The sequence below is a fragment of the Mastigoproctus giganteus genome, chromosome 8 (genome assembly GCF_048544385.1).
Source record: "Mastigoproctus giganteus isolate SK-2022 chromosome 8, ASM4854438v1, whole genome shotgun sequence".
In the NCBI taxonomy this organism is placed as follows: Eukaryota; Metazoa; Arthropoda; class Arachnida; order Uropygi; family Thelyphonidae; genus Mastigoproctus; species Mastigoproctus giganteus.
Window position 1 is genome coordinate 14,180,136 of NC_143582.1, and position 16,041 is coordinate 14,196,176.

At 35.9% G+C, this 16,041-nt stretch overlaps 1 protein-coding gene across 6 annotated transcripts in view; it reads left to right on the forward strand.

Moving 5' to 3' along the window:
• LOC150081274 (uncharacterized) overlaps positions 1–16,041 on the forward strand; it is a 207,994-nt gene that overhangs the window by 79,088 nt on the left and 112,865 nt on the right. For all 6 annotated transcript variants that reach the window (XM_090379587.1, XM_090379583.1, XM_090379586.1 and 3 more), the window contains one exon: positions 5,163–5,280. In XM_090379587.1, the coding sequence (XP_090235713.1) occupies positions 5,209–5,280 (72 nt within the window). In that variant the 5' untranslated portion in view covers positions 5,163–5,208. The remainder of the gene's footprint in view (positions 1–5,162; positions 5,281–16,041) is intronic.

Below are 16,041 nucleotides of genomic sequence, written 5' to 3' on the forward strand. Positions count from 1 at the left end.
AAAATACCCATAGAAGTAAAAGAGAACTTCCCTTTAATGCAAAAGGTGCGGAAGAGGAAGTAGACATGAACACTTCAAGATATGAATAGTGCCAAACTACCGACCTTTTGCAAATAAAAAAAATTAAAAATAAATAAAGTAGTAGCGGAAGCTTGAGATTAAATTTGTGATACACACAACTCAGCATAGAATAGAAGTAGAGGTATTCGACGAATTAAGTAGCAGGCACAGGTACTTATACTTTTGCTAAGCCGAAAATAGTTAAGTTATATTAAAAAGTAAAGTTAAGATAGGAAGAAAATAGTTTCTCACTATGTGTTCATAAAACTTAACGGCTCACGAGAAATAAGATGAAGGCTATAGACATACTAGGGCTCAGGTAGTTTGGGGGTTCAAATCCTGCTCCTATAGAAAAGATCTTGAACAGAATTCTGGGAGTAGAAATCACAAATGTGAAACTAACAAGAAAATAAGGATAAAAGCTAATCATTAGTAAATAAAAAATAATGATAAAAACAAACAATTGGATAAGGATAAACACCAATTCAAAGATTAGTGAATAAAACAAGCTTAAAAAAATATTCTCTGTGTGTGTTGCTATCAAGTTTACATTATATGTATTGCACTATACCATTTATGTTTGTAAAGTTATAAATTTGTTATAATAAATAATAAAATTATCTTAGCTAACAACAAAAAATATGTGCCACCCTATGTGATTAGAACTTCAAGCTTCCTATTTACCATAATTAAAACACTACAATTACACTGCACTACAAGTCACTAGTTATGAGATGATATTGGCAGGTAGTGATCATGCAGTTGTTAGTTGGAAGATGAAGAAAGGTGTTGCAATAGTTAAAGGTAAAGGCACAAGTTTTAATTTCATAAAGGGGACAATGGCATCTGATAATTGGGTAGATTTCAGAGGGAGGGTGATTACATTAGAATTATGGAATACCTTTAAAGCAATAATCACAGAGGGAGGGTGATTACATTAGAATTATGGAATACCTTTAAAGCAATAATCACAGAAGCTATGAATGCATATATACCATTAAGAAAATATAACACAAGGAAGATGCCAAGATGGATGAATATGGAGCTGGCAGTCTAAAGAATAGAAAAAGTTAGCAATGGAAAATTATGGAACAATAAGTACTGATATTAACAGCTACCAGTTAATAGTATGACAGATATGGTTAGGGAGGCCAAGGCAGAGTACGAGAAAGCACTGGCTGAAGAGAGCAAAGGATGGGGACAAGGAATTTTTCATGTATATGAATACAAAGAAGGAAAAACAAATCAGATCTGACACCCAGGTACTGGGTGTGGGAAAGTGTGTGTTTCTGATGAAGTGAATAGGTACTTTTCATTGGTCTTTACTGTAAAAAGACCCTTCATGCTGAGGAAAGTTGTGTGACATGAAATTAGTGATTTCATAAAATTACAATTTCAGCTGACTTTTATTAGAAAAACTTTCAAACATAAAAATAAGTAATGCTCCTGGAGTTGATGGCCTATGCCCTGTAATTGTGAGGGAAGCAGCTAGAAAGTGTATTGAACCATTGAGGTAATTTATGGGAGCATCACTGGACTTGAGAAATTTCTCTGGATTGGAGAAGTGCTAACATTGCTAATTCATAAAGGCAGTTCTAAGAGCAAATTAGGTAACTACAGGCCAGTTAGTCTGACTTCAGTAGTAGGGAAAATTTTTGGAGGCAGTGATTAAGAGTGCAATCCGGGTACATTTAGTAGAAATGGCGGTCAGAAAGACACTCAACATGGTTTTGTTAAAGGAAAATCATGTTGTTTAACTAACCTAGTAAGCTATTTTGACACAGTTACTGATAGCTGGATTTAGGTAACAATTTTGATGTAGTTTATGTGAATTTCAGCAAAGCAGTTGACTCAGTCCCTCACGAGAGCCTTTTCTGTGTAAGGTGGAATGTGTTGGGATTATTGGAAAGATTCTAAGATAGATTGCAGGGTGTCATGTCAGCAGAGCAGAAGGTGGAAGGTTGTGATTAATGGATATTCTTCAGATTGGCGTTAATGTCAGACATGAGGGTACCCAAGGATTGGTTCCTGGACCACTGTCATTTCTGATTTTCATAAACAATATTGACAAAGGGATAGAGGATGTGATGTCAAAATTTGTAGACAATGTAGACATTGGGAAAGTTGTTAAATAAGTGCCAAGCAGCACTCCTTCAGGATAACTTAAATGGGCTTCAAGAATGGCCAGAAAATTGTCTTGTCAGCTATATTTTAATGCAGCAAAATGTAAGTTCTTATACTTGGAGAATGGACACCCCAAAATAATTTATACACTTGATGGGGTTGAATTAAAAACACTAGAGGAAGAAAGGGATCTGAGGGTTACTATTTGGGCTGATGTGAGGTTGTTTGAGCAGTGTAAACAAGCAGCTAGGAAGCCTATTGTTTATTATTGATGATTTATCATCAATAATAAATCATCAATAAAAAGGATATACTGTAGAAATAGGGTAGTAATTAACCTACTGTGTAAGCATTAGTAGAGGCATATGATGCAAGAAAGCAAGCAAGCTTATACAGTATCAGCCAAATAAAAAAAAAAAAAAATCCATTTCAACCATCCATTCACTCCAAAAGTTTGTCTAGTTCTGCCTTGAATTTAAGCTGTCAACTTCCACAATGACAGATGGAAGCTTGTTCCAGCAATCAACCACCCGCTGAATAAAGGCAAATTTCCACACACCTGCTCAACTGTCTTTCCTCAATTTGAATTTATTTCCCTTCAGGTGTGTAATCTGAGAAAAAGGAAGAATCCCATCAGCATTCAGCTTGCTCAAATCACCTCGCAGGTGCCTAGTCTCCAGACACTGCAATTTTCAGAACTTAGCCTTTTTTTGGTAAGAACAACCCTTTGTTCCACTCGCCAATCTCTTTGCCATTCTCTCTACCCATTCCAGCAGTTCTACATCCTTCCTAAAATAAGGCCTCCGGACCTGTATACAGTACTCGAGGCAATGGTAAGACTGCAGTTGGAATATTCTGTCCAAGTGTAGACACCTCATCTGAAAAAAAAGACATTGTGCTTCTTGAAATGTTCCAAAAACAGCTAACTCACATGGTGAGATTGGCAAAAGGGTAACTGTACAAGGAAAGACTTTGATTATGTGGGACACAGAGCTTGGTAACCAGCTTCCTTAAAGAGGACCTGATTGAGGTTTATAAGGTTCTAAGTGGGGTTTGAAAAAATGAATGAATATGGAATATTCACTGTTCCAGAGACTTCCAGAACTGAGGACCATGGATTCAAATTACAAGGGAAGAGGTTTAGACTAGATTGTAAGAAGTTTTCTTTTAGTCAGTGGATCCATTGATTACTGGAACAAATTGCCTCTGCAGGTGGTTGAGACTTGAATAAAATGAATAAATTCACAGGTCAGCTGCATAGTTACCTGTGTGAAGAGGGAAGAGCATAATTTGTATTTTCTTATATTCCTTTTACTTTTTTTTTTTTTTTTTTTTTTTTGCTGCAAAAGTCTGTGGCTTCTTCCTTGCACTATATGGTTAATACTTATAGTTCCAAAAATGTTTGATCAGTTCCAAATACAATGGAACAAGTGTTTGCGGGAAAGCTTATATTGAAAAACATCTAACAATGATAAATATTTATCGTTGAATAAAATGAATTTTTTGCAACATTCACTGAACTTTTTGTTCAAACCTTGTACATGACAATAACTGAAACAACAGCTTTAGAATACAAGGCACAGCCCATAAATATGATATTCTCAAACAACAGTCAAAAAGAAATTTATAATATGGTGGTTATGTGTTTGTGTTTTTTTCTGCTGTAAGAGATCAGAAAATTATCCACAGTTAGAAGCACAGCTAATCACGTCCACAAAATATTAATTGATTGAAGTCTTAAAATAACTGACTTAACTGATAAAGTCGTGGATGGCATGCGATAGCTACACTACGTAGAATTTTGTCCACAACTGCTGAACTTAAATGGAGTTTATTGCAACTGAACTTCCCTTCAGAATGTTGCACGTGTATTATTGTTTCCTCCCCTTCCCCAATAAATAAAAGAAATGAAACAGATAAATAATAATAATTGAGACAGAAACCATTTTGTGCAATAATTAAACATGAAGCATTAATTAATTAAAAATTTATTCATATGTGTAATTAACAGACTTGTCAACCAGTAGTCAAAAAATATACTTGTTTGCATTATGCTGAAAGTGAAAGTAGTATGAGGAAGTAAAGACAAAAATAGTTACACAAACAGTTGTCACGGTCCTGATAGGTGCCTCACATCCAATGAACAATAATTGTTCACTTCCAAAACTGTTCAAAGAAAACTGTCTGTCTATATTTGGGCAAGTACTAAAGTGTCAGCCTTTAACCAACAACCGATGCACAATTTCAATATTATTTTGGAGAGGGGCCTGTCACTTGCCACTAGTTTGGAAAGGTGTTTGATTTTTGTCTGAGTGGAGGAATTTCTCTTCTAGAGGAAAAAAGTCCTCTTCATTCAATGCTTATCTCAGGTAGAGGGAGTATTGTTCCCATCTTCCCCTGAGTTATTCCTGTTTTTTTTTTTTTTTTTTAATGCCTGCACAACATGCAGATTGGTCCCTGAACACTATACAGACATGGTGTACAGCTGTGCAGTGTGGTCAAAGTCATTGATGCACCAAAAACCCTACAATAGCAGATATGCAATAGGGAACACGGAACTATTGTATTCTAAACTAGTGTGTTTTAATAATAGTCATTTTAATAATTCGATTGAGTAATATTCCTGTATTCTGTCTCCTTTAGATCTGTATTTTTATCCCAATCATATAGGATATACACATTTTTGTATATTTTAAATATGTTCCTAATATTAAAATTCTTTTTTACTAATATAATTTTGTTTTAATTATGACCAGTTAATCTCTATAATAAGCTAATACTGGTTATGCCGAAAGTAATACTAGGTACAATAACTTTTCTGTTATCTGAGTGTCTAAACAAATTTAGAGATGTTACACAAAATTTATAGAGACAATTCAAAGATAGTAGTTCCCTTATCTTCTTTGATATCCTTATCAGATTGTAATATATGGCCTTTAAAATCCATATGCATCATTTTCTTATTTTTATTTCTTTAGATAACACCATATTTTGGAAATAGCATTGGATGCAGCTGATATAGCAATGCCTCGAAAGTCTATTAGTCCTGGAACCCACAAGGAAGGAGCAACAGCTGCTGAAGCAAAGACAGAACAGGTACCTTTGTGGATATATTTCATTATTGGAATTTATAGGTAATAGTATTGGTAACATCCAACGAAATGCAAGAAAGTTGGGCTTATTTAGTATCTGCAATTTAAAAAATAATAATAACAAAAAAAATCCCAACCATTCCTTAACTTTATACAAGCTTCTAGTTCTATAACGATAGGTGGCAGGTTATTCCAAAAGTTAAGCCTTTGGCTTAACTGTTGAAAATGTTCCCATTTTTATTGTTATATGTTAATTATACAGAATTAAAGAAAACTTCTGTTTTCTTAATATGCTTCATTTAATAGCTAGTCACTCATGGGTCATTTCACTCTAGAGTAATCAGTACCTTTCAGGTGCCTCCGTAGCCAGGTGGGCAGGAGCAGCAGTGCATAGCACACGCTTCTTGATTAGACCGGGGTTCGAGCCCATGACCACCAAATACGGAGGATGCGGAAAGGTCAGGGAATGACCACCGCATATCTCTGGAGCAATATGGCCTTAGTTGCTAATGCTCCTAAAAACCAAATAACAAAACAACAACAACAATCAGTACCTTTCAAGAATTTTTTGCAGTTTTGTATTAAAAATTTTAGAAGCCATTAAATGGGATGAAAATTATTCTCAAAGTTGGAAGTATCTTGTACTGTATGGTATCACATTACTGGCAATGGGTTAAAATATGTAATCTAGCTCAGTACCTTTTAGCAATGTAATTTATATTTTGTTCTTTGTGCTCTTAGTAAGTGTATGGAACAAGTTCAGATATTCATCCCAGCTAATTTCTGCTTGTGAAATATAGGTGGATTTTGAAGACTTTTTTTTTTTTTTTTTTTACCTGTTAGAAGATGTCTAAGTTAGCTACCTGTAACTCATATGTTGTATTTGCAGTTGAGATAAAATTTGGGAAAACATACAGTTGTTAAGTTTTAACTTTGGAAAAACGAGTCTCCCAAGTACACACAGTGGTCTTTTATATGGAATATTCTGTTTATCTGTTTGGGTAACTAAGAATAAGAATAGTTGCATGTACAGCAATGGTACAGTACATGCAACTATTCTAGTATAGTAAATAAATTTGATGGATTTGAAGTGCTGGTCAAGACATCAAAGGTGGATATTGTGGGATATTAGAGACTTGTTGTCATACAGATATTAGGAATGAGGAAGTGGAATTTGGGGAGTACAGTGTGTACAGAAAGGATAGGCAGGACAGGAGAAGAGGTTATGCTATTAGTTAAGAAACATATAAAATCTAAGGAAGGGCATCCAATTGATACTGGTGAACAATGCAATGTTGAGTCAGTGTGGTATGACATAAGCACTGGTAAAAGGAAAATGAGAATAGGTGTGTGTTATAGGCCTAATGAATTTGATGAGTTAATGAGCAAATGTACAGAGAAATGGAATTGGCCAGTAAATCAGATTGTGTTATAATGAAGGATTTTAACTTCCAGATATTAACCTGGAACTTGTGGGTTGGTCACTATCACACTAGCAAGACTTTTGTGGATTTATTAGATGATTGTTTTCTGTAGCAGCATGTTCGAAAGGCAACCAGAGAGGATAATACCCTTGATCTGGTTATCATCAGTGATTATTTGTGTATAAAGAATTTACAGATAAAGGAACCACTAGGTGGCAGTGATCACAGTATACTGATGTGGTATTTATTTAAAGATATTACTATCAGGGTTAAAGGGAAGGGTTTTTGCTTCCATAAAGGTGAATTCAGATAGTCTAAATTCTGTACAGTGGGACCAGCTGATGATGTTACCAACAGGAAATTCTAAGTGGGAAGCATTCAAGGAATTAATCTTGGAAGCTACTAGGCTTTTCATACCGATTAAGAAATACAGGCGGGCCTCGATTAATTGGTCCTTGACCTTCTGGAATGTCCATAAAGAATTTTAAAAATACAGTGAAACTTCTCCTAATGGACACCTCTCTTTAACGGATATCTCTCTACAACGGACATTTTCAAATTCCCCAACTCTCCTCTATTGGTTTTAACGTGTTTTCAGCTTCTGTCTAGCGGACATTCTCTGTAATGGATGCGGACAGGCAATCTGCACTATTTCGTTTAGATTAGCACTTAATTTGATCGGTACTAAGTACCCAAGAACGGTACTAAGTACTGTAGGTTCTAATGCCTCTCGTGTTTGAGGTTTACATAAAAAAAAAAAAAAAAAAGTTTTCTTTTAGTTTGAGAGTTATTAATTACTGGAATAAGTTACCTCCAATGGGTTTAGGCTGAGAACTTGGGGAAATTCAGAGGTCTGATTTTCTTCAAATTTAAGCAAGTGCTGCTTTCTTAAATTTGAAGAAAATCAGTATTGCACAGTTAGCTGCATTAGACCTGACCTTGTAAATTTCAAGCTGTTTAAATGCAGGTATGTTTCTTGTGTTTATCTCATACCAAGTTTTATTCCAGCAAGTTAAGAGAGAGAGAAAAATATAGATTAACATTTCTTGCTTGTATCAGCTTTGATAACAAGCTCACCCACCTCATAGTTAACAGGAGTCAAACTTGTGTAGAGAAACCCCAATGGATTTTGACTTGGTAAGGTATCAAAATGACACACACACACACACACACACACACACACACACACACACACACACACACACACACACACACACAGTGAAACGTCTCCTAACGGACACCTCTACAACGGACATTTTCAAAATCCCCAACTCTCCTCTATTGGTTTTAACGTGTTTTCAGGTTCTGTCTAGCGGACATTCTCTGTAATGGACACGGACAGGCAATCTGCACTGTTTCGTTTAGATTAGCACTTAATTTGATCTCACCATAACGGACAGCGGGCGAGCTCACTGCCCTTTTCTAGGAACTTTTCTTCCACGTATTGCCTCAATCGTGTGTTTATTTTCTATTTCCGATTCTCTGAATTTTATCAAGGTTTATATCGCAGTTCTAAACCCTTTTTCAAAAATTAAGGCACGTGTAAAACTTCTGATGAATTTGGTGTGTGCGGGGGGGGGGGGGGGGGGGGAGAGATTTTGTCGGCCTTTTGTCTTTTGAGTTTCAGTTTTCAGCTTTGTTCAGTGTCGTATGAAGTGCACAATGTCTTCTCGTAAACATTTAACTTTTGTCTGTTTTCCTTTGGGCACTCACCCCACATTAACAAAGTGTCTTACTGGGTGCAAGGAATTTCTGCTAAAAGATAAAGTCAAACTCATTAATGCGCATGATCGGCAAAAAAATTGTGTTCGCAATCTCGCTGCAAAATTCAAAATCGGGAAGATGCAGGCAAGCGACATCCTAAAGGGAAAAAAATGAACTGCTCAAACAATTTTGGCAACACATAAATGATCAGGTTCAAAAATCACTCCCAGAAACTGTTGGACTTCAAATTGACAATGTTACTTATGAGTGGTTTTGTCACGCACATGCTAAAAAAAATTCCCATTAATGGGCCTATTATTAGGGAAAAGGCTTTGGAGGTTACGAAATCTATGGGAGTAAATGAGTTCAAAGCTTCTGTGGGATGGCTAGACAAGTTCAAAACTCAGCATAAAATTTCTTGGAAAACAGTAAGTGGTGAAGGTGGATCTGTTGATACTGGGGTTGTAACAGAGTGGACCGTCAAATTGGAAGATTTATGTCGTGATTTGAAACTAAGGATATTTACAACTGTGACGAAACAGGGTTGTTTTTTAAAGCTCTTCCTGAAAAAACAATGAGTCTGAAAAACGATAAGTGCCAGGGCGTAAAATTTTCTAAGGAACGCTTGACTGTACTATTGTGTAAAAATATACTGAGAGACTTTCAACAACCTCTTGTTATAGGAAAACCGCAAAATCCTTGTTGTTTCAAGGGCATAAAGTTGAATCTTTTGAATGTTGACTGGAAGTCGAATAAAAAAAGCGTGGATGACACGAGATATCATGAGCGAATGGATAAGTCACTTTAACCAAAACATGATTCGTCAAAACAGAAAAATTATTCTTTTCATGGATAATGCTGCATCTCACCCGCACATTGAATTGTCCAACATTCAGATCGTTTTTCTGCCACCAAACAGAACTGCAGAGTGTCAGCCCTTGGATCAAGGGATAATAAAAAAAATTTAAACTTCACTACAGAAAACGTGTTTTAAGACATCTCATTGCAAACATGAATGATGTAACATGTGCGAGTGACCTTCCAAAGGAACTCAGCATCCTAGATGCGATTCAGTGGATTTCCTCTTCAGTAAACGCAATTAGAAAACAAACTGTCATGAACTGTTTTGTAAAATCTGGCTTCTCAAATGCAAAAATTGAAATTGTGAACAGCAATGTGGAACACCAAGAAGAACAAGAACTTCAACATCTATTGATAATACGATACTTCCGCTACAAGTGACCCGGCTACAAAGATATAGACTGGAACCTCGCTACAGAAGATGGTGCTCTAGATATCAACGACATTATCATCGATATTTTTCAGAAAGTTCCTCATGAGGATGAAGAATGGAAGGAGGTCATTCTGTCGAAGAACATATTAACGACAAACCACCGATGAAAATAGAAGAAGCGCTCATACAAATCAATCGTTTAAAAATGTTTTTCACCGCTGAAGAAGATACTGAAGGACTTTCGATGGTTTCTTCACTCCAAACAAATGTTGAAAACAAAATTATCAGCTAGAAGAAGGTGCAGAATAAAATAAGTAATTACTGTATGTATTTTTCTTAAGATAAAGTCATAATATGCATAGCACAATTGTATGTATATTATTTACAAAAATATTGTGCAAAAGCTGTATATATTTCAATTTAATTTTACATTAAACGTTTAATGATTTTTCTTTCTTTCTTTCTTTTTTTTCTCCCTCAGATTTCTTGTTAGCGGACACTTCTCTCTAATGGACAACTTCTCGTTCCCCATTGCTGTCCGTTAAAGGGAAGTTTCACTGTACCTTTTAAATAACTTTTTAACTGTATATAATGTAAAAGATAATGAAAATAATTATGGAATTAAATGTTTATTGCATAAAACAGCGGTTCTTAAACTGTGCGCCGCGGAATATTTTAAATTTTCGAGGGAAACACAACGATACTTGACATCTGTAGGACACCGCATGAGCTGCTAGCTCGAGTTACAGATTCTGCATTTCTTATTAAGTTGTTTGGACCTAACTACTAAACGAAACTGTTAGGTATTTCTTTTGGTCTGGGTGCGCCTTGAAAAAATTACTGAGACATTAAATTTATCAAACTGTAACAGAGTTCTTAATGATTTTGTAATAACAGAGAGCAAAGTGGAGGAGAAATTCAAGTTAAACATAAAAAGGCATCTGGGGTGGATGGGATCTCTTCAGTTATATTTAAGAGGCAGCAACGGAAGTAAGCCATAATGATGAGAGCATCCTTGGCCACAAAGGGAAGTCCCCATGGACTGGAGATGTGCAAATGTATCTCCAATTCACAAAGACGGATCTAAGGATGACATGAGTAATTACAGACCTGTTATTTTAACTTCTATTCTGGGGAAAATAATGGAGTCACTGGTTAAAGATGGATTGCAGGATCATCTAGACAAGACTGCAATAATAATTAAGACAGAGCATGGGTTTGTTAAGGAAAGTCTTGTTTGACAAATTTTATCCAATACTATGATGTGGTTACAAAGGAAATGGATGCAAAAAATAATTTATATATGATATACTTGGATTTCAGGAAAGCTTTTGGCACTGTTACACATGGAAGACTTCTGTATAAATTGAAGCAGTATGGTATTGAGGGCAATGTTCTCCCCAGAAAATTTTGCCAGCCAGGTGGCTTTATGAAGTAGCCTGGTGGGGAAGTGTAATACTTTGCAATATTATAAATTTTTTTTTGTTTTTTATAAATATGCCCTAAGCGATCCAGAGCAAAAATTTATTGCATAATTTAACGTTATGCCCCTGTTACATTGACTTCGATCGCATAGTATGTTCGAATTAATGTTGATTGAGATCAGTGAGCAGTATCATACAGCACCGCGAGAATCACTTAAATTTTAGCTGGGCAGTCAGTTAAATTCACTCGGCAGTGTGCCCATTCGATAGGTCCTGCGGAGAACACTGAAGGGTAAGTTGCTAAAATGGATAAAAGGATGGTTGAGTGGGAGAGTGGTAATCAATGGACACTGCTCTTCGTAGATTAATGTTATTAGTGGAGTCCCACAAGGTTCAGTGTTGGGCCCACTATTGTTTTGTATATTTATCAATGATGTTGATGAAGGTATATCAGGCTTAATGTTAAAGTATGCAAATGATACTAAGTTTGGCAGGGTTGTTAATGACTGTAAAGGCAGTGTGCTACTGCAACAAGATCAAGAAAATTTTGGCAGATGGGCTGAGAAATTGCGACGGAAGTTTAACATCGACAAATGCAAAATACTGCATACGGGTAGAAGTAACCCCAAAGAAATGTACCAACTGTGTGGTATTACACTTGTGGTGATAGAAAATGAAAAAACCTTGGAGTAATTATACAGTCAGATATGAAGTTTTCTGAGCAATGCAGACAAGCTGCCAGAGCAGGTCATGAGGTATAGTCAGTGATATGCAGGAATTTTGCTAGTAGGGAAAAGGAGATGGTTATCTCTTTGTATAAGGCAGTGGTCAGGCCATGCCTTGAGTACTGTGTACAGGTCTGGAGACCTCATTTTAGGAAGCATGTAGAGTTGCTAGAACTAGTACAGAAAAGGGCAACAAGACTAGTGAGGGGAACAAAGGGGTGCTCTTATGAAGAAAGGCTTAAGTTCTGCTAATTGCAGCAGCTGGAAACTAAGCACCTGCGAGAAGATCTGATTTAGGGGTATAAGGCCTTGAATGGGTCGAGCAAGATGAATTCTGATGGGATTCTTCCTCTTGCTCGAATTATAAACCTGAGGGGGATAAATTTTAATTGAGGAAAGACAGTTGTAGAATAGATGTGTGGAAATTTGCCTTTAGCTTGCAGGTTGTTAATTGCCGAACAAACTTCCATCTGTCATATTGTGGAAGTTGATAGCTTAAATGAATTCAAGGAGGAACTGGACAAACTTTTAGAGGGATTGGATAGTTAGTCTTTCAGTGGTGTTTCTTTTCTCCATTTGTTTGTAGCATAGGGCAATAATGATAGCTATTTGGAGTCTGTCAACTTTCATACTTGCAACATGCTTGTTTGGTCTATTTTTATTAGTAGCTGTTTATTTTCTTTTTCTCTGATTCTATTTTCATTATTTCCAAAACATTTTTTCAAAATGTCTTCATTCCTTTTTCTGTCTAGCAGTACCAATAAAGTTCTCTTTCCCTTTAACAATTATCATTTTAAATGGTCTCGAAATGATCTGTAATTGCCCCATTAGTGCCAACAAATTTTGTTCATGATTTAGATGCTGGTTGAAAAAGTTGCCAGAAATTATAAATTAAAAAAAAAAAAAAAAAAAATTTTCCTGGTATAGCCAATCTGGATAGGATGGCTATACCAGGAGATATCAAGCTAAAACCCCCTAAAGTTACATGATAGGTTAAAATGGAGTTTCAGTTACTGGATTACCATGGTAACTATTATTTTACATGTTAATATGGTGTAGTACAAAACTCTAAACTAGTGTAGATACAAACCACAGTGATCATCGAACAAAGAACTCTTGAGTTCTTTCTTTTACGTTGATTGTGGTTTGTATCTTGCCAAGGATGGGGATGACTGACAGCATTCTGTTACAGAGTGAACCTTATTGGTTGAAGGAACATGGAGGAAATTGTGTGGGTATGTGAGATTGTAAAAAGTTCTGAAAACAGGGTATATAAAAACTGTTAATAAATTATAGAATATGTCAGTGTCTTATGCAGTTTTTTTAAAATTTAATTTTTTTGTGTTGGTAAGTGAAAGAAGAATTGAATATCCATAAAATAGAGCATCTTTCAATAATCAAATTTTTGACTAAAGAAGACAAATCTGTTTAGAAACTAAAAAAAAAAAAAAAATATATATATATATATATATATATATATATATATATATATATAAGAAAGGAATTTATGGAGTATTTGCACTGTAAACCATCTTTTAGATTTCTAGAAGCTTTTGCCAACATTGCAGTTGCTGAAGGCTACCACAGATTGTATTGGATAAGCTTTTTTGCAGGGTGGTGGGGAGATAAGATGTTTATATTCCAGGACTCCACGAAGAGCAGTGTCCATTGATTACCATTCTGTCTTCTCTCACTCAACCATCCCTTTATCCTTAGCAGCAATTTTCCCTGAATGTCATACTGCTCCAATTTGTACAGTAGTCTTCCATGAGCATCAGTATCAAAAGTTTTCCTAAAATCAAAGTATAATCATGTCATTCAGTCTTGTGACTGGTCAGTTCTTCTGATGAGCTGTTGTCATCTTTGCCTCTCCTGTGCCGCTTGTTTTAGTATCTCAAAATTTTGAAGTTCTGCTTCATCCAGCAACATCCTGATGAAGGTCTTTTTTGGTCTACCTCTAGGAGGTTTCCCCCTCCACCTTCCTCTTCATTGCATCCAGAAGCAAACCACCATGTCGAATCAAGTGGCCCACCCATTTGAGTCTAGTTGCTCCTATTCTATCTACCTGTAATTTTCCTTTGTTATTGGACACTTCTTAATACTTCCACATTTGGCACTTTTTCAGTGCATTTAATTTTTTCCATCCTGCACCAGCACCACATCTCAAAGGCCTGAAGTCTCTTTTTGTCTCTTTCTGTAAGAATCCATATCTCTGCTACATATAGTGACACTGACCAGATATGTCTTTATTATCTTCTTCCTAATTTTTTGTGACATCATCTTCTGTGTAATCAACAACAATTTATTCTTGAAAGATTGTTTTGCCATTGCAGTTCTGGATTGAATCTCAGATTGACATGAAATGTCCTGTGCAAATAACTGTCCCATATACCTAAAGTGCTCTACCTGTTCTATCCTTATTCCATAGATCTCAATTCAGAGGAGAATTAACCTTTTACCATTCATCATTGCCTTTGTTTACTTCACGTTTATCTTCATTTCATACTTCAGCACTTTCTTATTTAGTCTTTTGATCATTTTTTGTAGTGTATCAGGGTAACCTGCTAGTATGGCCTGATCACCTGCAAACTTAATACCTGAATGTACTTTTCACCTGTTTGAACTCCCCACTTATTCCCAAGCTCCTCCTTTATTATTCAGCAAAAGCATTGAACAAGGTGAAAATAAGCATCCCTGTCTCACTCCCTTTTTAACATTTAGCTTTTCTGTCAGTTATAAGTGGGGAGACCAATAATCTTTTTGCATCCAATTTTCTCAAGGAATGGGAACAGTTTTCTCCGGATTACTCTATCAAACATTTTCTCATAATCCACAACACACACACACACACACACACACACACACACACACACACACACACACACACACACACACACACACACACACACACACACAGGTTTCTTCCAATGTTATAGCATCTCTCGTCGATCTGCCTCTGCAAAAATCACACAGTGAGTCATCCAGAAAATGTTCAATATGACTCTCCATATGGATTTTGATAGCTTTCAGCAGAATCTTAGATGCATGGGTAGTAAGACTTATAGTTCTGTAGTCTTGGCATACTGTTGGTGTTTTGAGAAAATCCAAGTATATAATATCAAAATTATTTTTTGTACCCAGTTGCTTTGTGATGACATCATAGTATCCAATCAAATTGGTCAGACAAGACTTCCCCTTAACAAATCCATGCTGTGTTTGTACTATAACTGCAGTCTTCTCTAGATGATCCTGCATCGCTTTCTTAACCAGTGACTCCATTATTTTCCCTAGAACAGAAGTTAGACTAACAGGTCTCTAATTACTCGTGTCCCCTTTGTGAATTGGGGACAAATTTGCACATCTCCAGTCCATGGGGGCCTCCCCTGAGTCCAAGGAAGCTTTCATAATTATGGCTAAGAGTTCGATTACTTCCTTTGCTGCCTCCTTTAATATAACAGTATAGATCTCATCCACCCCAGGTGCCTTCCTTATGTTTATCTTCAACAATTTCTCCTCCACTTTGCTCTCAGTTATTACAAAATCACTTAGCTCCCTGTTAGAGTTTGATAATCTTCTGGCATTCCCCTCCTTGAATAACTAATTTGAATAGTAACTGAAATCTGAAATCCTTGTATTGTGGAAAGATTTCTTTTTGATCTTTTAAATAAATAAGTAATAAATATTTAATTAGAAAATAATTAAGGATGGCTTTTGGCATTTGCAGGGAAGTGGTGGATGTGGACAGAAAGTTCATATCTGCTCCACATAAACCTTTTTTTTAACAGTTAATTTTTTCGGTATTAGCAGAATTTTTCCTTTACTTAATTTCTACAAATAGAACTTTTGCTGTATTTCCGAGTTAAGAAAACTAAATGCAGTACATAATAATAATAAACTAGGGGTTTTGACCCCTGCTCGCTGCACTCGCTTCTTTTGATAAAGTAAAATAAAATATTTACACAATTTTTCGACACTGTGTGTGTGTCTGTGCTATGAATACATAAATACGTTACATGTAGAAATCAAGCACGGTACCATGTGATCATGTTAGATAAACATAGCACGTGACCACGCTTAAGCAGAAGCATCTTTTACGCATTTTAGTATTTATTACGTATTACCACGTAACCCACATCTCTCTTCTCCCATGACTGAATAAATATCACTAGGAGGAAAATTATTTTAATGTATAGAAAGAAAAAGAAGTAATTGGCAATTCAGTTAACGAAAAGTCAACTATATTCATAGTTGCAG